The sequence below is a fragment of the Aplidium turbinatum genome, chromosome 5, assembly GCF_918807975.1.
Source record: "Aplidium turbinatum chromosome 5, kaAplTurb1.1, whole genome shotgun sequence".
Classification (NCBI taxonomy): Eukaryota; Metazoa; Chordata; class Ascidiacea; order Aplousobranchia; family Polyclinidae; genus Aplidium; species Aplidium turbinatum.
Genome location: NC_137476.1, coordinates 30,385,006 through 30,410,319, shown reverse-complemented (window position 1 = coordinate 30,410,319; position 25,314 = coordinate 30,385,006). Strand labels below are relative to the sequence as shown.

The 25,314-nt window shown below is 38.3% G+C and overlaps 1 protein-coding gene across 1 annotated transcript; it reads right to left on the bottom strand.

Annotated features, from left to right (window-relative positions):
• LOC145770384 (SWI/SNF-related matrix-associated actin-dependent regulator of chromatin subfamily A member 4-like) lies at positions 1-24,569 on the bottom strand. Its single transcript, XM_082582020.1, has 35 exons — positions 24,405-24,569; positions 21,854-21,946; positions 21,251-21,329; positions 20,981-21,125; positions 20,635-20,801; positions 20,211-20,311; positions 19,168-19,304; positions 18,602-18,714; positions 18,240-18,343; positions 17,483-17,635; positions 16,901-17,005; positions 16,130-16,297; positions 15,560-15,697; positions 15,142-15,186; positions 14,760-14,852; positions 13,858-13,989; positions 13,505-13,668; positions 12,413-12,590; positions 11,689-11,817; positions 11,220-11,333; positions 10,536-10,649; positions 9,897-9,996; positions 9,184-9,325; positions 8,660-8,802; positions 7,659-7,846; positions 7,304-7,413; positions 6,778-6,895; positions 5,510-5,656; positions 4,934-5,083; positions 4,651-4,744; positions 4,119-4,239; positions 3,553-3,760; positions 2,159-2,348; positions 1,573-1,697; positions 1-1,219 (listed from the first exon to the last, which is right to left on the bottom strand). Exons 1-35 carry the CDS (start codon positions 24,456-24,458, stop codon positions 1,193-1,195), a joined length of 4,389 nt encoding a protein of 1,462 aa, XP_082438146.1. The 5' UTR covers positions 24,459-24,569; the 3' UTR covers positions 1-1,192.
• Positions 24,570-25,314: the final 745 nt, after the last annotated feature.

The following is a 25,314-nucleotide window of genomic DNA, read 5'->3' as shown; positions in this document are numbered from 1 at the left end:
ACATTCCACTGTTTATTTACAAAGGTGGCAGAGTACACACACATGCATAAACCAGGTAGAGATAATGATTATCCCAAAATCATGGCCTTGCTTCAAAATGATTACAAATTCGGTAAAACAAGAAAAATCTTGACTTTACAAAAGCGCCTACCAAGCTAGAACCTTTTTTTTACAACTCAAGTCCATCTCAGCATGGCATGTGTACCAGTGTTTAAAACTTGCAAGTTTGTAAAAGTCAACAATTTCGCAGTTTCAGTGAAGCATCTTTCATTTCATCGTAAACAAACAAGCACTTCAAAGACACGAATATTAGTCGATCACGATATGGGTCGACTCTACTGCTTGTTTTATATTGCCACCAAGTCATCTCACAACATCAACTCAATGAAACTGAACATCACATTTACGTCGTTAATCCACTCTCAAAAGAATCTCCATATACAGAAAGCAATATCCACCTTTTTTACGTTGATTCAACATCTGGTGATTGTGGGTAGACCTCAGAGATCCTTGACAACAAACCCGTCATTTTTATATTGATAAAACGTCTGCAGACTTTAAATTAATGTGAAAATTAATGTACAGTCCCATACAAAATTTTGCAATAACAATTAGTCAAGTTGGGGAGAGAACTTTTCCTAAACAGGATGAAAATTTGAAAACTTTGTGCGAGTTAGAAACTGTATCTCATCAAGTAATAAATGGGAAGTTAGGTTGGTTGATAAAAATCACATGGACCCAGACAGCAAATCAACCATTTTTTACATCGATTCAACGTCTGCAGACATTAAATCAACAGAAAAAATAGTTGATTTTCTGTCTGGAAATATGGTTTGAAACCAACATTGTCGGAAAAGTAATGATCTTGAATAGTAAAGAAATTCAAATACACAGAGTTTGCTTGTCGATAATTTTTGTGTTCTTGAAGGTCAGCAGCTTTGAAAGTTTTGCATTACCATTGACGGTATTCTTGGTTGAGACTCTTATTAGTTTCGCACAAGTGGTCGTCCGAACAGGGACAACCGAAGTGTAAAGATGTGAATCAAAGGCAACTTTCCCAGCTAGCAGAATCAGTCCCTTTACATCAATTGTAAGTTGTGCAAGTTTTGCTACTTAGTTTGAAGCATTACACGTCGGGGCAACATAATAACATAAAACCTCGCTCAGTATTTCTTCAGCTGTCATGAAATCTTCATTCATCGTCGTTGTCAGAATCGTCCTGAAACCAAAAGAAGGCAAATATGAATTGAGGTTTCACATAAAAGCCTTGGTACGAAAACAAGGTAAATGTGTCATGAACAAAATGCGACACAAAAGACGGAACAAGTTTGTCACACGCGCTCGCCTTGAGACAACAGTCCATTCAAGAGCAGCAAAGATAAACAGTAAAGCACCAAGCAACGGTTACGTTGATTTGGGTAACTCAGTTTTTAATAGCAAGAGTTTGTGATGTTTGAATCATATGATTTTGCTACCAGAACCAAAGGAAATGAAACCTCATCTCCGTGTGAAAATAAACGATTCCAGTCGATGTCAAGAGTCAAATACACTGAGAAGTGAGAAAATCATTACCTCATCCTTTGAATCATAATCAGCTTCGTCATCGGAAATCACTTTCCGGCGGCTAGCGGTTTTGCGGCGAAAGGATGTTTTCGGAGTTGGAGGATCTTTTGAAAGCCTGATCTTCACACGCAGAGCTGGAAATGAAAACCAAACGTTATCACACTTATTGGCAATAACTGCAAAAATTAACTGCCGTGAAAAAAAGAAAAATAGGAGATGAAGCTGCGTGCAAGTGAAGGGAAAATAGCGATTCACTCAACACATCCTGGAGATAGTGGTCATCCAGGCAACAAAATAACAAATTTCGGTAGCCGAAAACAGCGTTTTGACAGCTTTGCAACAGGAAACATCAACCTCGGTGGCCGTAACCACGTAAATTATCATCATCCCAAGTAATTCCATTTTAGAAGATACACACTACACAGCTACAAGAACGTGGCATCAATCAAACAAAAACGCATGAATAACGCCTGTTTCATACTTCTGAAAAAGGTTTTGAATGTACATCTTTAAAACCTTAAAAGAAAATACGTTGGTTATTCTACACTCTACATTACACCGTCTTCATGCGCATGAAGCAGAGCTGAAATCTTACGTTCGTCGTCGGAGTCCTTTTCTTCATCTTCACTTCTCGAACCTCCTTGAGGAGAATTGGATGTGGAGTTGATGCTGTCATCTTCCAATCCACCATCATCGTTGTGCTGAGGAGGAAGTTGTCCACTTTTCTCCAGAGTCTCCCGCGCGTAGGTGAAGACAGTGTTCAGTTTGATGGAATCCTCAAAGATCTAAGAACAGCATTAAAGATCACTCGCAGAACATCCATGGCTTACTTTATCAGACCTTTGCTCCGGTGCTTAAAGATTAAAGGGCGGGGAAACCCAAATTAACTTTGCGAGTTTTTTGTTTCAGCGTGATGTCATTGTGTACAACATGCGTTTTAACAATAAAAAAACCCAAATTTTGTTGCCCTCGTCGCGCTAAGGCCGCTTTTGTTTGATACCCGTTTGCGAGGTCTCGTTGCGCATCAAGCTGTGATTCTGTTCGCTGTGACGTCACAAGTACATATAGCTGTGGCCAAAAGTTTAAGACCAGACTTGATTTATGACGATTTTTGCATTACTTGAAAATACTGCATCAGATATAAGATGATGCAACTGAAGCAATATATGATGCAGTATTTTGAAGTAATGCAAAAATCGTCATAAATCAAGTCTGGTCTTAAACTTTTGACCACAACTATATGTACCTTGTGACGTCACAGCGAACAAAATCACAGCTTGATGCGCGCGAGACCTCGCAAACGGGTATGAAACAAAAGCGGCCTTAGCGAGGCGAGGGCAACAAAATTTGGATTTTTTTTTTGCTAAAACGCATGTTGTACACAATGACATCACGCTGAAACAAAAAACTCGCAAAAAGTTAATTTGGGTTTCCCCGCCCTTTAAGACGAAGAGGACGGGAAGAGAAAGATGTTGATCTCCATGTCCTCCTACAAGTACATCACCAGATACATTGCAAACGCACAAATACGTGCTTTACATGGGTATCCGACTGACGTCTTTCGAGTTGACTTTTATTACCGGGTTATGGAGCCGACGAATGTGTGGCTTTATTCTTCATCAATGAAATATCTTCAATTATTTTTTCAAACAACCCACGCGGCACAGACTGCCAACACTTTTCAAAGTACAGGTTGCTCTGCTCACGTAAGGCAAAACCCACCCATTTAATGAAGCTTAATAATCACTGTCTACAAAACAAAAAATTAGCATCTCTCTCTGATGAAATAACATGCACATTTTGATTTTGTGACCCACAAAAACAAAATTAGAAATTATGGTAACAGGTATGGTATAGTGAATTTTTCCAGACTTTAGTTACGAAAGTAGAACTTTGCAAACGAAAAGAAAACGTGGCCACGTTAAAAACTTGGTCCATGTTATTGTTACATCCAGTGATGTTTGCCTTACAAATTATTGTTACAATTACCAGTGATCCTTCCACATTGTAAGCCTGTGTGTTCTGGCACATTTGAACAAAGTCACTTTCAAGATCACTCAAGCATCGGTATTTGTGGAGTTTTATACGATCCCGGATCTTCTTGATGTCTACTGGCCTCTTTATCATCTCATAGTAATCCGGGAGCTCCTTTCTAGCCGGTAGTTGGAGGAAGGGATCACTGAGTCTTCTCCCGGTGCTGTTGAGGAAAAAAAGTAAAATTGATCAGTCATGGACAACTAAATTTTTTGTAGCTTTTTAAAATTAGGTAAGAATTGTAATTAGAACTATACAAGATTTTACAAATTAGAGTAGAATTACAGCGATCCAAGTTTCACAAATAAGATTAGAATTTACACCAGCTTAGAATTAGTTTGACGCAGTTGTCACATATCTTTTTCTATTTAGATAAAAACGCCAATACGGCAACTGTGCTTCTGGCGCTGTTGAGAAAAAAGTACAATTATTGATAGGTAAATTATTTCTTTATAGTTTATTTCAGTTACAAGGTTACTAAAGGTCACCAGTTGACAAGGTTACCAGAGTTCAAAATTCACCTGTCGACGTATTTGATGACGTGGTCAATAATCGTCTTCATTTGCCGCGTCAGTTTTGGAGGATTGGGAGTCGGCTTTTCCACTGGAGGGCGGCCACGTTTCTTCTTCACTGACAAAGACACTAAAAAACAAAAAAAGGTTCAAAAATAAAAATTTGAGATACCTTACCATGTGGTGAACAAGGCAAATTTTGCTGCTGTATAAGTTCCGTAACATGAAAAGTTTACATCTTGCATTTCGTAGCTAATAGAAAAAAAAAACTGTTGCAAATCCAAAAGTTATAAAAATCTATTATGCTTATTTTTGAGACTTTGAAGTTATTCAGCGTTTTCATTAATTCTTCTCCTTTACTCTTTTGTACAACCAATTAATTCCTAAAACGATATTTTCTTAACAGCATAGCTTTGGACTTATGACAATTTTTGTTACAACCGACAATTTTTCGTCTGGCAACACCACTTAGATTGAGTTTTCAATTCACACGAAAACTTGAGTCTGTGTCGGATCACCAAACTCTATTATGACGTTATACCTGGAATGTCATCAACATCTCGTTTTCTCTTCCTTTGTTTCTTTGTTTTCTTTTTCTCCTCCAACTCATCGACGTCAATTCCATCTTCAACAGCCTGGAACGAGACATTCGAGAATTACAGTGAAATGACATCCAAACAATTAAAGATATCAACAAAAGAATCCATTGGATGCAGCCAACGTCCATATACCAAATCCACAATAGCCATGTTGAGGTTAAATTTGGCTAAAGAATAAATTTAAAACCATGATTGAATGAAAAAGTTGATGAAATACCATCTTACCCGGAGCCACTCTTTGTCTGTAAGGGATTCACTATAATCCACTTCTTTTCGGACTCTTGAACCTCTTCCAAAGAGCTTATCCGCTTCCTCTTCGTTGGCCAACCGGATCAAATCGTCCGCGGATGTTAGAAGCCAGGATGGAAGTTCGTCCTGGAAGAGTAGCATCATTTCGTAATAATTGAATTCCATTGAAGAAACGTTTAGACATCAATTGGGAGAGATGGCAAAAAAGATTTAGTGTCACAGACAGTTACAACCTCTACTGGAAAACATTCTTATTTTACGTTGAATCAACGTCTGCAGACGTTCAATCAATGTGATAAAGAGCGAATTTTATTAAAAGACATTAAAAACCTGAAACATTAAGTCGACCCAAAAAGGTTGGTTTTATTTTAGAAGGCTCCGACCGATTATTCACAAACTCATCATCATCATTGGCCATGCCTGAATAAGGCCTCGGCTACCGTGAGTCTCCACAACGATCGATAAACTAAAGTACTTAAAAACAGAGCTTTTATTAGACGTACTCAGATGTTTAAACAACGGAAAAATATAAGTTTGTTTCAGGAAGCAAACCTCTTCCATGAGCCTGGGCTTGCGGTTTGGATCCCTGGCTTCATTCCTTCTCCTGTCGATGTCCATCTGTTGGAATTGCTCAAACTCCTGCTCCGTGCGCGCAATCATCTGGTTAATTGTTTCGTCATCATGGACTTCATCCTCATCCTGCGGAAAATTAAAAAAAAAAATTTAAAAATGCGGAAAAACGAGAAAATGTGCGGATAGAAAATTCAGCCAGACATTAGGGCGTTATCGAAAATAACTGTCCAAAAAGCACAAAGAAAATGATAAAGTCAGTGCCCAAAAGATTTCATGTGATGAATAAAGCCGCGGTAATAGGAGCGCGAAAAAGTACAGTGTTCAAGAAAAACTGCAAAACAATCAACTAAATGACGCATCACCAAAAGCATTGTGTCAAAAAACTAATTACAGTAACAGCCATGACGCATCACATCTCGTCATCAATGCTGGAATACCGCAAAAATTAAAAAAAAATTAACACCGGTGTAACGGTCCAGTAGTAACCGCATACCAAGAGTTACCAGGATTGCCAAATAGAATTAATTATTTTTTTATGAAAACAACTAAAATTCCTACGCCTCAAAAAGTTATATTGATAATTTAAAGCATTGATTAATTTTAAATGAATAGGTTAGGGTTAGTTTCAAAGCAACTACTCAATTAAACGTAGTTGTTAAATTTTTGTTTTTGCATCGCTTTTGCTCTGATCATTTGTGGCGCCGGCGCTCTGATCAAAGCGCCGGGCAGCTCTGATCATTTGTGGTCTGACGTCACTTCTAGACTGCCACGCTGCAGCAGCACGGTAACTTTTGGACCGCAGTAACTCCTGGACCGTTACATCGGACGCGAAATTTTCTTTCCCACGAAGTTTTTGTCTCATTGAGACTGGTCGCTCTAAAAATAAGATTTTCCGAAAGTGTTTTGAGAGATTGATTGATTCAGATTGCGAAATAACTATTTGCCAATGAAACTCTGCAATGATAATAAAATATAAGCTTTCCCTAACCCTACTTTTTTTGAAAAGCTCTTGTGCACCGCAAAATTAACTCAAAGAAAAAAAAATTGACTTCGACGGGCATCGAACCCTCGTTCTCACGAACACTAGGCAGACGATGAAACCACTGAACCAACCGTGCCAACGAGATGTTGCATTCACACGGTTTTAATACAAACTTTTACCAAAATATGTAAATGAGACAGAAAGTTCGTGGGAAAAAAAATTTCGCACACCGGACAATCAAAGTAAAACTAACCAACTTCCTCACCTCATCCGTGTTGCCACGTAGCAGAATCTGGCTAAGGAACGCTCTGCGCTGGCTTCCGGTGGACTTTTGGTCGAACATACCAGCCTGAATCACTTTCTCATCAACGTTCAACTTGTACCTAATCAACGTAAGTGCAACGTTGCGAGACGTTTATTTAGAATCACAATTGCATTGAATAACGGATCGATACATTTAAAAGAATGAAAAAGTTTGAGTTTGAATTGGAAATGCCTTTTGCTGTCAATAATAAAGTTGTTGGACATTTTAACATGCATGCACTGCATAAGGAATAAGGATGATTGAAAATCATATAACAATTCAACCAGCAAACTATGTCGTTTTACATCGTTTAAACGTTGCAAATGTAAAACCGGCAGCGTTTGCTGGCGAACAAAGTTCTTAGCTTTTTGAGCAAAAGAGGTGAATGTTTGGTTCAATTTAAAACACAAATATTAGTCCAAGTTTCTCTGGGTTGAAGCAACGTTAGTTTCGGTTGAATAAACGGCAACAACAACCATATCCCTACCTAGCGGCTGCCAGGATCTTTTCCTCAACAGAATTGACGGACATAAAGCGGAGAACACGGACTTCATTGGTTTGCCCGATCCTGTGAGCTCTATCCTGAGCTTGGATGTCCTGGATAGAGACACAAATTGATGCTAATTCTACATCGCGCGATGTCGGTTTAACAAAGCGGTTAAAATAAGCAATTTCTGAAAATATTATAAAACTCGATTTTTAATGTAACCTCAACGCTTTGTATGATATGACGTAACAAACGTCATATTACATCATACCGACGTAAACATTGAAGCAACTACGGTTGCTTTCGAGTTGACTTTAGAATTTAGATCTACCAACATTGAGCGTATGAGGATCACCTGATGAGGATTCCAGTCGCTGTCGTAGATGATGACTGTGTCCGCTGTCTGGAGGTTTAAGCCGAGTCCTCCAGCTCGGGTTGAGAGGAGGAAGACGAAAATTTCAGAAGAAGCCGAGTTAAACTTTTGCAACATCTCTCCTCTGTCATCCGCTTTCGTGGAGCCATCCAACCTTAGATACTTAAAGCCTGGAGAGGAAAAGATTGAGAAGAATGTGAAGGAGAAGAAACGTGACGGGGAAGTTTATGGAACGATCATTCATTCAAAGTTATCGGAATGTTGTCGGTTGCGTAACCGAGTGGTGAGAGCCTTGGTCTGGCACTCGAAGAGCGTCGGTTCGACACCGCTCAAGAGCACGTGGTTGTGTCTTTGGTATGACCCGTAAGCGTAATTATAATATGCAACCACGTGATATTGTGAGCGCCTTTCCCGAAACTTTCTGATATGAAGTGAATTAAACGAGGGATTCGTAGCCACAGATTGGCATAATGGTTTGGTCGAGAGGGTTTGGAAAGTGGTCATTTTGATGACAGGGAAAATCGTCGTGTTTTTAAGGTGTCTACCGATCAAAACACTCCATCTGCTGCAGCGACCTGCAGATTACAAATACGCGATCCGTAAAGGCATGCCTGAAGATGAACAAGAAGATCAGTTTCCTTGCCTTCCCGTCCACCAAATGTAAATCTTTAAGCAAAACTACGACAAAAAAATGCGACAAAGAAAATTCATCAAAGTTGACTTTGACTCCACAGTTCCCTGAAAGTGATTCGTCAACTCGTCGAGTCAATTAGGAACAAATGCCGTATAGGCGACATCGTTTCCACAAAATTCCCTTTCTACTAACGTCGCGGTTGTTTTGATCAAATGTTCGCTGCACCAAACAATAGTATTTTATAAACTTTAAACTACGTTAATGAGACTTGCTTTTAACAAAACCAAATGCTACTATTTTATTTAAACGGTTACGATCGAAAAAGCGTTTTCAGTGCACCACCCGCTACCTCGATATGAGAAGTAATCTTCTATAATTGTCATGGTCGATGTCATCTGGCAGAAGAGCAGCACTCTGTGGCTTGAGGTCTTCAGCTTGGGTAGGATTCGATCCAGCAATTCAAACTTGCCACAGGTTCGGTACAGGTCGGGCCTGCCAATGCAAGAAGTAAAGTTTAGTATCTAAATCTTGGGCTCTTTATTTTTTCATTACATTGACCAGGTGTTCCAACTATTTTGCTCTCAAACTATTTCAGTCCTAATGTTGTTTCGAATGAAATAACTTGACAAAATCGCTAAAAGCACCTGCTTGGCTAAGGTCAATTGGTAAAAAATATTTTATAGGTGAAAGCATTCTGACTTATTCGAATACAAGTAATTTTCCAGCGGCATGTACGACTACCAAGCTTTGGTGAGTTGCAAATCTAACTCAAATCGTTCGCCACTGGTGCTCGTAAAGCACACGAGCCACAAGCTCAACGGACTGTGATTCCAGGCAAAGTACGTGGTAGCGCCAACAGACGCCAGTACTCACCCCGAGACAATTCCCCCTGCTATGTTGGCGTGCTTTGCCATTGCTTCCTCAATATGGCGGAACATGAACGGATGATTGCAGATCTTTCGCAGCTGCATGATTGTGTTCATCAGGGTCTTCGTTCCCGTCTTGCCGTGCTTACCTAGATGGGGATTATTAACAGGTTATTATTACGCACAGGTTTTTGAAATTATGTTTTTGAATTTTCAAATTGAAATTATATATTATGGTATATAAATTAATTTTTTTTAGCAGCAAAGACTGGCTCAAGTGCCCATACTGTCAGCTTTGGGCGTGTGAAACTTGCTTTGGCATCATTGTTGTAACAGTTGCAAAGACGATTGAGGTTGGAGAGTGACTGACAATAATGCACCTCCGTGAACTCTTGTGAAAAAAAGGGTATCGCAAAATTTTGTCAAATTACGAAAAACATTTTGCACTTGGTCAGGTTGATGAAACTCATTGGCCAATTTATCCCTTAAAAATTTTTTGTTTGCACATTTATTCATGCAAAATCGTCGACGGAAACGTTGAAACGAGGTGAAACTGGAACTTTTTTGCCAGTCTTAGATTTACCTTTTAATCTTTCAATTGCTGCTTTTTTGCTGTAAATATTGTTGGAAATGAATGGAATATTGTCGAAGACAATTTCCACACGAATTTACAAAAACTGTTTTTTTTGCAAAGTCCGCGTTCAGCGATTTAACTCTCACCTTTCTCAGAACCATCCGTCAGCACAAGACTGTGTGTGTGCATGTGGCAATAGAGCAACCGCTGGAGAGCAGACATGTCCACTTTGACAAGGTACTCAACCTGGAATGGATCATCATTCAACAAGTTACCGTGAACCACCCCAGGCAGCAAAATCCGTCATTTTTACATTGATTCAACGTCTGTAGACCGCTGCTACTTATTAATGCAGAGATTTTCATATTTACGAAACAAACAAGCAAAATGTAAAAGCAGCTCATAAAACACCTATAAACACAATAGAATGGAGTGAGCAATCACACAAACAGTACAGAGAAACTAAGAGGCAGCCCTGTTGCACAACACCCTTTGCAGTTAAGTTCACCTACAAGGCTGGGTTGAGTTATGGATGGATCTCTTTGCACAACAGTGGCACGAGCACAAAGAAAGTTAAATAAAACACAACACGGCCTGTCTTAATCAAAATTATGGTTCAACAAAGTTACCTCTCGAAGAAAAGCGCAATTTTATCATTTTTTCTTATAATTTGGTTTTACTTTCGCTCCGACGATCTGATAATTAATCTTAACTGCTATTCGATGTTCTTTGAAACAATCAAAAATTGACCATTTTGTGACGTCATGTCGAAAGAGAATAATTACCTTTTCGGGAAGCTGATTTTCGACTTCTTTCTTCAATCTTCGAAGGAGGAAAGGACGCAGGACTTTGTGGAGGCGACGGATAATTAAAAATGTCTCTTCCTCGTTGAGATCCACCTGTTAGAAAACAATTTTCTACATAAATTTTATTATTTTTTATGGTAAGCAGACTTTATGCCTTGTGGTTGAAGATTTGGATTAAGTGGACGGAAAAGCATGGAAGCCAATCTTCTTGTCCAATTTCAGGCATGCCATAAAGTATCTTGCCAAAGATATAGCCGCATGCTCTTCCCGGCGCCGTTTCGATTGTTGTACCAGGGTCTTCACCACTCGGCTATGCAGCCAGCATCATTGTTACAAAAAACATGAAATCCATCCATGAGCACTCACATTTTGTAATATCCAGTATTTGAACGGATATTATTACCATCCGGTATAGTTTCACACGTTAATTCATAAATTGAAAGCAATTGTTCTAGATAGTTAGAAAATTGCAAGCACAGAACATGCACTGTGAACATGGACTCTGCCATGGACTCTGCCTTGAACATGGATTCTGCCAACCCAATAAATCGCGATGTGTGGAGGGGAAGACTTTGCTCTTGACAGACAGACAGGCCACACCCTCGACATGAGGATTAATTCATGGCCTGTATAATCAAAATTGGTTAATGATGATGAGTTTACCTTTTCTCCAGTGAGGGCGAAGGGAGCGTTGAACCACTGCTCGAACGTGGAGCAGCATTGGAAAATGGAGGGAAGAAGGAAGTTTAAGAGAGCCCACAGCTCTGGGAGCTTATTCTGAAAGTTATGGAAGAAATGTTTGCATGAGATTTCTTAATGAAACAATCGCATCTCAAATATGTAAATTTGCATAAAAAGTGCATAAATAAACGCAAAGCTAATGCGTCATAATTGATGAAGGTGTACAACTGTACATTGATCAAACGTAGTTTTGTAAAAGAAAAAAACAAAAAACAAAACAAAACCTGATACTACCCTACATATCGATGACGTCATTATCAGACCAATTTAGCATATTTTCTTACACTTAAGTTAAGCATATGATTTCGCATTTCTACACGTTGATTCAATGCAAAAAAAGTTTCTCTGGTTCGGCCTCAAGCATCGTACGAAAAAGATCATAAAAATCCACCTGCAAAGGGGTCCCCGTCAGCAACAGCCTATGCGGACTCAGGTAATGCGTGTTGAGAACTTGAGTGAGTTTGCAGTGGTGGTTCTTCATGCGGTGACCCTCATCCACAATCTGATACTTCCAACGGATCTTCAAGATGAAAGAAGATAATTTGGAAAATGAAATATTTTGCATCCTGCCATTCTGCAGTAGGTAAACCTCAGAAAAAGATTTCGCATATTGCAAGAATCAGTTTTGATTTCACAAAGCTTCAATTCAAACATAATTCAAAATAGAAAAAAAACACTAAAGTTAAGAGATGCAATGCAATGCTTTGAGCACACAGTGACAACTTCAGTTAAGCAAGAAAGACTATTTAAGAATTTTTATACTAAGCAATTATTTAAAGCAAGAACCCTTTAGTTTATAATCACTTCCCACAAAGAGTCTGCACAATATGAATTCGAATACGTAAAAGTCTCGGCATTTGTTCTCAAACTTTGAATAAAGTATATTTGAAACAAAAACCTTAACAGTTTGTCAGTTCCTAGACAACAAAATCCGTCGTTTTTACATTGATTCAACGTCTGCAGACGTTGAATCAATGTAAAAATGACGGATTTTGCTTTCAGGGTTAATACAATTAATGAAAAAATACAGTGGACAAATGTTCTGGCAAGTTGTGCTTAAAAAAAATCGGGAAATTACGCGATCCCTTATCAAAAATAAAATAAAGAATCTTGACCTTGGACAGGATATGTTTATCTTTGATGACGTATTCGTAGGTGGTGACCACCACCTGGAACTTTCCTCCTCTCAGTTGGTAGGAGAGATTTTTGCGGATCTGTGGGGAGCCTTTGTAGGCAACCTTGATCACTGAGGGAGCCCACTTGTCAAACTCGAGGACCCAGTTAGATAAAGTTCTGAAATGTAATGCAAATAAAAGAAAAAATTAACTGTATTTAAACTTTCACAATATCCACTCGGCGGAACCATGTGCTTGAATAATAAACAAGTTCTTCTGCAAATTTAATGTCGGTTTCGTTATGAGGCCCAAACTGAGCTCGAAGGTTCAAAGATTGTGAGTTCGACACCTCTCAAAGTGCGCGGTTGTGTCTTGGCAAAACACCCAACGGAATACTTGAATGTGAATGTCGTGTAATTTGCGTTGTATGCTGCAGTAGAAACTCTTGCCGCGTTCCACGCATAATGCCTTTGGCCAACGCAACTGTTCAGTTGGCGCTCCCACTCTGTTTACTTGCTTGTTATGTTGAGGTGCGGTTCAGGTTGATAATCTTATTGTCTGAAGTACTAAGCTTAATGCATTTGTTTATATTTATTTAGATGTTCCATTTAGTTTGTTAAAGCTAATATAAGCTTGCGTAATAAAGTATGTATTAGTTCACGACAGTGAACATTACGCAAAGAATAATAACACTTTTCGAACATCTGCTCAACGTCTTTTTTCTTTCTTTATTCGATATTCAAAAGCGGTATTTTTGTGTTTCTCTATGATGGTATTTGCTAAGTATTTGACTTGAAATGGTGAGTAGGTTGCCTTTCAGGGGGGCTTGGGGGAGCAATCGCCCCCCTTAAAATGTTTTTACAAATATTACAACGTTTTATGACATTGTGTTAGATGTTGAATGATGTTTCATAACTGTTTGGCGGCATTCGGTAGCTATATTTTTAAACAAACCTTTTATTTCAAACATTAAAATGTTTATCCCTAAAATTTGCCCTTAATTATTTGTCCCTAAAGTTTTCTTTCTACAGTAGCTGTTGTCTTCTGGTTAGAAACTTAACCACTAGGAATACGAGTTGCTCTCATGCTTACGACAGTGGAACGATGATGAGGTATGGACCATTGTCCTGCTTCTTCTCCATCAGATGAGTTACCAGCGCAATTGTTTGGATTGTCTTCCCCAGACCCATCTCGTCGGCAAGAATCCCGTTCAGGTTGTTGTTGTACAACGAAACCAGCCATTCCAAGCCTCGAAGCTGCAAAAAGAAATTTTGTGATTTAAATTGCGTTATCCAACGTTCATTAATCATCAGAAAAAACTAGAATCAATGTAAAAAGATCAAAGCTTCAGCCACGTTTTATAAAACAATTTTATTTTTCAGGTGATGGTATTAAAAAAATTGGCATCTTTAAACACAAAAGAAAGTCTTGATTGCCACCCAAACCTGGTATTCCTTGAGAGTTCCGTTCTTGAGCATCGACGGTTGTTCGGTGATCTTCTCGTTAATATTATGGGCAACAGCATAGTAGGTGTTGGAATCGTAGGTGGTGTACTCGTCGTCGATTTCAGCATTCGTCTGCATGGTTTTGATTACTTGGACATGATTGACACTGAGGTAACAAAGCACTCACTCAAGATGCTGACATTGCTTAGCTGGGAGGACAAGATGCTTAATATCAAATGCGTTGCCCTGGCTCAAACCAGTCCAAGTCGGCGATGACAAAAAAAGAAACAAAAACAATATCCACTATCCAATCAAAGACAGTGTATAACTGTATATTGCACAATAATAACAATGTGCTCAGTCAACCACACTTGACATACACAAGCCGCTCAACTTCTGATCAACGAAGCTGATGGACACAACATCTCTGCGGTTAATTGGGCGGACCAAAAATGAAATCCTCAATGGAAGTCAACATCACCACTTCACCAGACTTCATTCGTTCATCCCCGACGCCAACACCCGTCCCATCGGCCTGACACTGCAAAGAAAGACGTAGGTGCGTCTCCACTCTTTGCACGGGCGTCGGGCTTTTCTACTCAACCATGTACCAATGGGAAATGCTTCTTCCTCTACTTGTGAATGTGGTGCCAAGGAACAGACCGCAGACCACATCATCAACGACTGCACCATCTTCAAGCCACCTAACGGAGCGGAAGGTTTACGCGTCTTGGATGATGAAACAAAAGACTGGCTGCACTCTTGTAGCCTTCCAGCTTAGTTCGGGAACATCACGAATCTGGGGAGGTAAAGGGATAGACCTCGGCCCTCGAGGCTCACAAGACGCCGACAACGGCATACACGATAAAACATTTTTTAAATCAATTTTAAGCCCGACATACGATGTCAACTTCTTCCTCCACTTTTTTCTCTTCCTCGGTCTCCTCTTTTTCTTCCTTCTTTTCCTCTTCTTTTGGAGGCGCTGGTTCTTCTTCCTGAGAGGAAATTTAAAAGTAGTTAAAATAATTGTAATCGCAGCAAAACAATTCTGAAAGTTATCCATGTTATTTGCAACATTATTCATAAATGTTCCATCTCAGTACCGTTGGTGATGACAAAGCCAGTAATGTTACGGTCGAGTGCCTTCCGATCAAAGCTATTGAAGCACAACATGTATCTTTTATTTATTCCAGACTGGAAGCTAGCTATCTATTTTATACACAATAAATTTGTTGTTGAAAATACAGGAAGTTAAATTACACTAAAATTATTTTTCGGTCAAACCTCCACTTCTTCTCCTTCCTCTTCGCTTTCTTCCCTTGGAGCAACCTAAAAACAAGAAAAACAATGAGCTAGCAAGGAATCGAACCCACAGTTTTGAGATCACGGATGTTCTTTGGTCACTGCAACTTCGATTGTTTATACTTTATAGTACACGAAGAAAAACAGGATAACGAACTACTCCAACAGACATGTTAATATCCAGATAGCATAGTTGGTTCTTTTGACATGGCTTCAACGTTAAAATGACAAAAACGGCAACTTTTGGTATCTGGATTCTGGTCAGATAAGATATATACTTAAGGACAAGCTTTTGAAGGCATACACATCTTGTTAGAGCCTTCTGGCCCGGTTGATCCAACATAATTATTAAAGATCTTTGAAGTAAATATTGAAATCGATAAAGGTGTTTCGTTTTCACCTGGAAATTTGGATGCATCTCCAGCCACGCATCGAGGTTGGAGAACTTGGGGGCTTTTTCTCCAACCAAAATTTCTCCAGTTTCTGTGTTCTTTACTGCCACGTGTCGGTCAGTATCTATATTTTCTTCTTCCTCCTCCTGAAAAAGAAAATCTTTGTACGTTTTCACTTGGGGACTGCTAGGTCACCTACCATAACTAATATGAGTTAGAATTGTTTAGTGATGGTTTCAAAAGCAGAGTCCCAAGAGAAAACTTTACCCTTTACTGCTGAACAAAGCTACACTATTATCACAAATGATTAAATTACTAAGAGCGTACTAAATACGTACAGCCGCACATACTGAATCAGAATCGTAATTTTTACACTTAGTTCAACTCTAAACAACGTAAGATTGCTATGATGCAATACACAATTTCAAATTTTACAAAACTTGTCTGTGAAACAAACCAAAATCTAATTAGAAGGTATATTAACACTTAGAAATTAGATCAATGAAATACGAATTTTATTAAACAGCGCTTCAATGGTAAAACTGCCACCAAAAATAAATTAAGAAAATGTAAATTACGGATTTCTTCTTCTTCCGCTTTCCCTTCTTCTTTGCTAGAGCAAGTTTATGTTCCTTGACTAACTTAACAATGTTGCGAATATACTCATCAGTTTGTCCAAGGAGGTAAGCAAGCCGCCTATCCTTCTTGGCATCAATTAGCTTCCTATAACCTTCCTCGTCTTCGGCCTAAAAGGAAGATAATACATTAGCATAGTTTTCACACAAATGTACGGTCACTTGTGTTAAACGCATAGGGGCTTTTATTCAACAAATGTTTTTTGTTAAAGACTGAATGGGATTGTTCATTAAACATTTCTTGGCTGCGAATGATTTCAGTCTCAAAGCGTACGCTGCATCTCGTCATTTATTTTCAAATTTTTTATTGTTTTATTCCACTTATGACTATATTTCCCACGATACAGTTCTTTTTGATAAAAAAATGTTACCACTAAAATAGCAGTTATATACAGTGTAACGAGGTGGGCATAATGGTTTGAGTAAAAAATACTTGAAAAAAAACAAACAAAAACAAACCGAAAGATTCAGGTCTGCTTCTTATTTTCAATTAATAGTTGCTAAGCAAAGATTGTTGTATGTTGCTGTATTTGCGATTTTTATTATTCTTAACTCAGTCATACCCCCACTATAGACTACAAAGACACAAACTATAGAAAAATTATCACAACGTCTTGTTGAGATTTAGAAACTGACGATATTTGTTTAACAGTTGACAGTCAGCAAATGTAAGAAGAACAAGTCTCTTTCGATCCAGGATCCCTTTTCACTTACCATCAAACGCCTCATTCTCTCCTTCTCAATCCTCTCTTCTTCCTTCCGTTGCTCTCGTTCCGTGTTGGCATGATACATCTGCACTGCCTTTGCCAGCTTCGCAATCTATTATACAAGGCAACTTATTATTTGTACGTTTACGTAATACTTCTATGCAAACAGGAACCCTGCAACACGACGACGTTTATTATGATTATGAAAAATTGAAACGTTTTCGGCTATGCATTTATCCGTTGTCAAAGTTTGAAAAACTGTTTTACAATGGACTAAAAAAGAAATGCTTGAGAATAGAGTCAGTTTTTCAAAACGTTGACAAGGATTAAATGCATAACTGAAAACATTCTCATTTTGGCAAGACAAATCTGGCACCGCCTTCGCAATCTAAGATGCGCAGCAACGTATAAATGCATGATCTTGGTGTAATACATTATCAATAGGATTGACTTGAGGATTTACTGGTGGTTAGGAACAGTTGGTTAGACGGTATGATGAGGCAGTTCCGCCTGTTCGCGATTCTAAAAGATAAGGATATGCCAAAATATGACGGCTAGCAGAAAAGAAAATATATATACACAAAAATACCTTGGAATTAGTGTTTCGATGAAACTCTTTGAAGTCTTTTGCATGTTGCAGTACACCCTGCAGGAAATCATGATGTTTCTGCTTTCGTCGTTTTTCAGCCTCCATCTTTTGGGCTTTCTCCAATTTCTCAGTCAAGCGAGCTTCTCGTAGATTCTGACAAAGACACACAAAAAACGTTGTACATTAGATGTTATCAACACTACATTGAGAGAAATAAGTGCTCAGTCAGGTTGAGCGAATTCAAGAAAATATATTCAGGACTGTGAGAATCTTGTGGCGATCTCACCAATGGTAAATCAGACTGTTGTGGTTTTTCGAATAGTAGCAATTATATTTGCACAAAAAGCGCTAGATGCTGTTCCATCACTCAGGCAGTAAAATATCAAGAACATATAAGCTGATAAGAATAATTCTAAATCACAAGTGAAAGCAATTTTCAATATCGATTTAAAGTAATGAGGTATGGCTTAATTTTTGCATCATGAGTGATGGATTAAAACCAAACGCGTTCTCGTGAACTTGCACAACACCAAAACCTAGCAGGCAAGCTACAGATCATCATCAACCGACTTTGATTACGCAGGCTATGAACTGATCGTCATGTCGAGGTTCTGTCAATCTGTCAAGAGTCTATTTATCCACAACCAGGGTCCATTGGGTTGGCAGTCCATGTTCAAGGCTACAATGTCACGCTTTACAAATCCCTCTCATGAAAGTCAACGTTGTCAAATATTTTATTTGTTAGAGCTCAACAGACCTGTCGCTTGACGCGTTTATAAGCCTTGGCGTTCAAAGCAGTCTCTAACGTCGTATCTCTTCTCATGGCAGACAGGACTTCTTGTCGTAGTTGCTTTTGGAAACCTATGTCAAAGGAAGAAATTGTTTGAGAAAAAAGGTCTTCAAAAAGGATATGAGTGTCACAAAAATAAGGTTTTGGACATTGACGGGTGTGATAAGTGTTGTTTCGGCGTAGAAGACAAAACAGAATTGATGACATTGAAAATAGACTATAAAATATAATCAATTTTTAATATTGAATATAAACGAAAGCAGACCACAGGAAAACTTTTCACACAAACGCAGACGTCTTTGCTGGTGAGTTCACATTGCTCGACTTACCAAGCATCCGCAGAGCTTTCAGTTCTATTGTGGCTTTAATTCTCAGAGTATCAGCAATGTTGGCTGGCACGTTTTCTAATTCAACAATCCGTTGAGCAATGCGTGCCTCAATTCTAAAACATAAAGTTGAAAAATAAGGAAGTCGAACCGTAGCATGGTAACATCAAACATAACACCAAAAAAATTTTTTTTTTTGACCACTGCCAATGTCGTGAAACTACGGCCAGAAATATGACGAAAATTATTCAAGAAATCATCGTCTAAAACACTCGTTAGATGTATGTTTGATGGCGACTACAAACTATGTTTCGCTTCTTTAAAGCAATTTGACAGAAAGATGACTACAAAATATCAGATTGTCATGCTTGTTTCTACGTTTGTTAGTCATATGCAGATGGGCATCAAACGACAGTGCAGCAGAATCTACATATCTCGTCGTCACAATGTAGAGACCTACCTGGCAGTGCCTATAGATGTGCATATCGTGTTCTGTATGCAACTGACGTTTTCGGGGTCTTTAGCCAATTGATCTGTTTGTATGTTAAATGATGATAATCAGGGCTAACCTATTTTCTCTTTCCTTTAAAATGATGTTGGGATCAATCCCTTCCGGTTTCTTCAGTGGGACCAACTTGGTTGACTTCGGTGGAAGCAGAAGAAGAGCTGCTAGATCCTTAGGAGGAGCAGGAGAGGCAGCAGTAGGCTGAAATATAATCCGGAGGTTGTGATTTACTGCGGCATACATTGTTATAAAATCACATGCAACAATTTTTATCAACTTCTTTCTTCAGTGTAGTTTGCTTTCATCTATGATTCTATGTAGTACCGTACACATACATACTGTACAATACATACCAAGTTGAGAAAACTATCAAAAACAAAATGTTTAAATTAGAAAGTATACGATAACATTGAAGCGCAATCAGATTAAATTAACATGCATTTTTTATGTGTTCGTAGGCTTAGGCTATGCAAAACGGTCTGATGTTTAATCGATAGCCGATCATTAATGCAAATGCGCATGGCAACAAACGCAAGGTCATAGTGCAGCAAATACAAAAATGATCTCAGATTCTCAGTAGTACAATATTAGATTAAACCAAATGGAAGCTTAAAATTGTAAGTCAGACGTTAAATGTTTTTTAGCAAATGACCAAGTTATATGCATACTGCGTAGCCTACTGAGGGATGTACTATCCTGCCTAGCGATGTTGCTGTAAAAAGCAGTGGGACTAATATGTTTTATCTTACAATCAGGGTTGCCAGTTCCACGGTTTTCCTGCGGAATCAGGCTAGTATTGTTTTTGGGTCGCGGGAAATTTTTTACAGACATGTTTTTTTTTTCTCGTTTGGTTTCGTTCTATTTTAACGGATTTTCCCCCCGTTTTTGACTATATTTTGGGCTTGTTTTATCACTTATGATGATTGGGCTACTTTTTAGTTGCAATTAGGCGGGAATTTAGAAAAACATCTGGCAACTTTGCTTACGATACGGTAGCGAAAACTCTATTTTTAATCGCACACATGTTTATTCTTTATACATAATAAAACTTTATCTCATAGCCTATATATTTTTAAGAATCAGACAAAAGCTTGATAGAATACTAACCGGTGCAGCTGTTGGTTCTGCGGGTTTCACTGGTGTCAATGGCTTTTCATTTTCTTGAGTGTTTGAAGTTGGTTGTGCTGGTGCTGGAAGTGCATTTCCTCCTAAACAATGAAAAACACATGATTGTCAATTTTGTAAAAAACAAAACATTAGATGAACGAATATTGATGAGACAAAGAAGCAAAACTCGTTCAGTCTCAAGTCATGTGATCCAGGTACGATACCCGGGTAAAGGGGAGGCTAAAATACAGCTCTCCTCACTACTTTGAAGGGTGTAAAATGGGAAAGGCATATCAGTTAATCAAGGAAAAACAACCAAGCGAAAAGAACTGGTCACCTTACTCACTAGCGCCTGTTATTGTAATTAATTTTATCATCTAATCCCAAATGCTCGATAACAGAATTCTAAAAGATATGTACTCACCAAACCCAGGCTGAGTGGAAGTAGGAGGTGCACTAGCTCGCTTGCCACTTGTTGCCTGCATCAGCGGATCAGGTAATGCCTGCTGCCTGGCCAGCATCTTATAGGCGACTATCTGTGCTCGGAGTTGATAAAGTTGAGAATTGGTAAAAGATGACGGATTTGCTGGCCTAAAAAGTGAAGCATTTAGTGAATAATAAATAGCAGCGTTCCAAGTTTTTCTGAAAGTAATAAACAGATCTAACTTTAGTTTACATACACAATGAAGCATTCTCAACCAAACTTTTGGTTCAAATAAATATATATATATAAGACATTTTTATTTTACAGAAGAAGAAGCATCCCATACTTTTGCTCCGAATTGACTTGAGAAGCAGGACTATTAACATGTGGACTGTGGGTAGTGGTAGGTGGGTGCATGCTAGGAACTGAGAGAGGCTGATTAGTTGTGGTAAAAGTTGTACTTGGTGTTGTAGTAGTGCTGCTGAGAGGAACTGCAAAATGTATGACGTAAGCATTAGAAGTATTGAGAACACTAAGGTTTGCTCAAAACAAATTAGTTCTCAAACAGAAGCATACACCAATGGCACTAACGCAATCATATCTTTGCACACATTACCTGAAGTGTTACTCTGTGGAGGTGTGGAAGCTGGTGGCCTTTGTTCAGGTGCAGAAGCATTACTGACTTGACTATCACCCTGAAACAACATTTATACCTAAGTAAGAAGTATGCGCATTTACTTAAAGATGATGGTCGTGTCATAAAAACTTAAATTTTTGCAAGAATGAGATCGATAGTACTGCACAAATCTCTATCATTAGACTGAAAAAGCATCTTTAAATGCTTGGTTTTGTCAGTTTCACAAACTTGTCAAGTTCTGCTGTAAATCACTAACGTGAGCTTAGTCAGTGCTCAAGTTGGCAATATGAAATTCAGCATATTGGTAGTATTGGAAATTGGAAAACAAATGGAAAAACTTTTGCATTCTGTGACATTTTTTCATAGAAATGTCTACCATCTATTGAAATGCCATATTTTGATTGCAATTTTCATACTCTTTTTAAAGATATATACATAATATGTCAGGTTTTCAACAAGTTAAGCACATTTTTGACTAATTTAGTAAGGACGGTGTTGAATTTGATATTCCATCAGGAGTTTTCCCTTAAAAACACTTTTAATCCAAACGTTACAAATCATTGTACAATACATGTACTACACCTGTTGTTTCTGTTCAGCTTGCTTGATAAGGTAACACAGCTGTTGATATCGAGAATCACTTGTTAAACCTTGAGCCTGCATGGACTCTAATGCCTTGAAAAACACACAAGGTGAACAAATTAGATCTACCGGTATCTAAATATCTCAAATCCAAATATTTTTATAGTTCAAGTTGAAATGTGAATACAGATGAAATCGATTTTAAAAGTGCATACTGTTTATATGTATCAATCGTTTTGTAGAATAAAAATCTGAAATCCAAACCAAATCCTATCTAATTTTAAGTAAAACTATCGATTTAACATATCTCACTTTACAAGGAATATATCGGTTATATGGCAGGCCTCGAAATTCCGGCGGTCATGGCGGACATGACCTCCGAAATGACCTCGAATGTCTGCCGAAGCCGACTCATTGGTCGGTCATAAATGACCGCCGCAAAATTCTTGACAAAAATAGAGCTAATGCAGCAAAAATATATTTAAATTTGAATTGTTACAATTGTTTGTTTAACGCGAACAAATACGGAGCTGAAGCAATAATAGTACAGGCAATTGCTTTAAAGATCACATTAGAGTGGCGTGGTCAACGAGCTGATGGCAAAAGTAGCCATTTTTACATCATTTCAACGCCTTGCAATGTTGCCTTGAAATAAAGTTGTCTGAACTTTTCAGCAGGATATGTATTCTAATTTTAACAATGAGGATTATTGCGTTACATTGATCGTTTGTTGAAAAGAAACGTCACAGAGAAGCAAGTCTCAGCTGGGTTCCGCACGTGCTTAGGCGAATGTGGCGACCTTATTCACATTGATGCTGATAGAAATAGAATTTCTGCACATAAAGGAAGGGTGTTAGACTAACACTATTGCGTTAGTTAGTTAACACTAACACTATTGAGGGCTAACACTATTGAATCACTTATGCGCATTTGTCTGGACGCCTGGACGGTCCTGACATGGAGATTTACGACCCCGCGCCGACAGTAATCGCTTGGCACAACGATTCTATAACGCGAAAACCACGGAATAAGTGATCGTAGTTGCTTTTGTAATAAGGAAATTTGGATTATTGTTTTCAATTGTGTTTATTGCGTCATTACACGACTGTCATTAACGCACTGATTTATTTGCAAGCAATCTGCTCCAGTATACTTCAAGGTCGGTTAATTAAGCCATCAACCATTGCAGAGTTATTCTGTTGTAGAAAATCTTCTACAAACACGAAAATCTTCTACACAATACTGTAGTGTGATTTTGTACAAAATCTACATGCAAAAAATATGTCCGGTTGAGATATTAAATGTCCGCTGAAAGGGCCAGTCCGGTAGGACATGCTTGACCGCCGGAAAAAAGTACAAATTTCGAGGCCTGTATGGATATATAAGCATTTGCTTCTCGTTTACACACTTTATTCATTTAATATCGTATCATTGTCATTGCATGCAACATCTGGACAAAGACAGAGTCACATGACAAACATTAATTCGTTGTGACATTACTTTGCCACAGCGCGCTGCTCAAAAACTGTCATCCATCTGAAAGAGTCGATATCTTCAGAGTTCTAGGTACAACTCCAAATAACATTTGCAAGGCTTATTTCTAATTATCGTATCGTACAACTGATTGCTGGCAATGCCCTTTGTTGTATAACAAAGCACTAATAAACTCAAGACTTCGAATTAGACTTGCAAACAGTTGTGAAGCCCAATGCAATCGAGCTTTTGCTGAGACTTTTCGGTTATTTGTCCGAAATGACTTGGAAAAATACGGTCAATTTTTTATTTATTTCGGTCATTTTTTCTGATAAAAATATTTCCTTTCAAGTAGCCTAGCTGATACCAACCAAAATTTGCACTTCCTGACTAGCTACAACATTAAGTTTCGCTGAAACACGTTGTTTTTTTCGACATTTTGATAGAATTGACTATATATATTTTTTTTTCGGACATTTTGACAGAATTGACTATATATTTTTTCAAACATTTTGACCGAATTGACTATATATATATTTTTTTGGACATTTTGCAAAAAAATCGGTCAATGACCGATAAATGAATGAAAAAAAACCCAGGCACACACACATTATTATCCATAACATCTGATTACAATAAACCCCTTTTCTTGAGCAAATGTGTTATTAAACGTATCAATCAGATAATCGTATCAAAACGTCTGGCAAACGGCTGATATGATTAACCGATTTCTTCTGCAGTTAAACAAAAAGTTTTCTTCAAATCACCTATCGTACTTTTAATACATGTAAGTAAACGCATTAATCTTGTTTAATAAATGATTAGCCTACCGTAACGGGTCTGCTACTATTCGGTGAGTCCGATTCGGTGAGTCCGATTCGGTGAGTCTGATTCGGTGAGTTCCTAACCTCTAACCCCTAACCCTAAAACGGCAATGATAATTAGGCTACGGTACCCGATAATTTAAAAAAAAAATTGAAAAAATCCCCTGTTAAGGGATCGGACTCACCGAATCGGACTCACCGAAATGGGCCATTCCGACCGTACCGGTAGTAAATAGTATGCAAGCTTAAATTACCTTTTTCATAGAGGAAAGGCTGTCAGGTGTAGATGCTTCCCCATCGGCATTCATGACTGCAGACTTGTAGACACTTTCCAGCGAGAAAATAGATTAACAAAACTTGTCTGGTTAACCACTGTGACAAAGCTAAGCCTTGCCACAAAAGTTAAAAATCTAAGGTTAATTTCCTGAATATATTAATTTTAATGTCACAACGTTGGTTGCTTTAATAAGAAAGAACATGTGTTCAATTATACAGCATTGCAGTTAAAATTAATCATTGCCTAAAATTGTCAGTGACTTTTGAGATGTTGATTGATTGATTGAATCTTTATCCTCAAACTGGGAAAGTTTCTTGCAGAGCTTAATCTTGGAAGTTTCGCATACTTGTAGAGGCTTTGAATCACTGACGTAGGCCCGGTCACCGAGATTGACAGAGTGAAGTTTCCGATTGTTGAAGTCTTGTTGCCGGAGAATTTTCCATCCATTAGATGCCGCTGAATGGAGAGCAGTCCTTGACGTGCGGTGCTCAAGCGCACATCCCGAGAGTCGAACCAGCGCTGCTATTGATTTTGAAGTTTCTTCATTCCAGAAGTGACGCGTTAACCAATTGAGCTATTGGGGCGGGTTTTTAGAAATTTATCATTTTTTCAAAAAAAAAAACAAGGAAATATTTGGCAACCCTAGTCACTCCTGGACTGCAGTCACTTCTGGATCTCTACGTCGGTCAAGTTGGTCTAACCTTTGTACTAAGGGATGCAACCTAATTTGTACCATGAACAATTCGTACCGTGAAAAGATCGAGAAAAAAAATTAAAAAAAGCCGAAGTTGCTGATTGCAGTTTCTGCAAACCATTTAAAATTTTCTGCAAACAAACAAAAACTCTTAGATTATTACCAGAAATTTTAAAATGTTTGCGGAAACTCC

What these genes read in the sequence shown, in the direction of transcription:
- LOC145770384 (XM_082582020.1), bottom strand. Translation starts at nt 24,458, where the DNA reads ATGAATGCCGATGGGGAAGCATCTACACCTGACAGCCTTTCCTCTATG. An exon ending in AAGCTGAACAGAAACAACAG is followed by an intron (nt 21,330 to 21,853) that starts GTGTAGTACATG and finishes ATGTTGTTTCAG; the next exon opens with GGTGATAGTCAAGTCAGTAA. An exon ending in AGATGTTGATGACATTCCAG is followed by an intron (nt 4,240 to 4,650) that starts GTATAACGTCAT and finishes TTTGTTTTTTAG; the next exon opens with TGTCTTTGTCAGTGAAGAAG.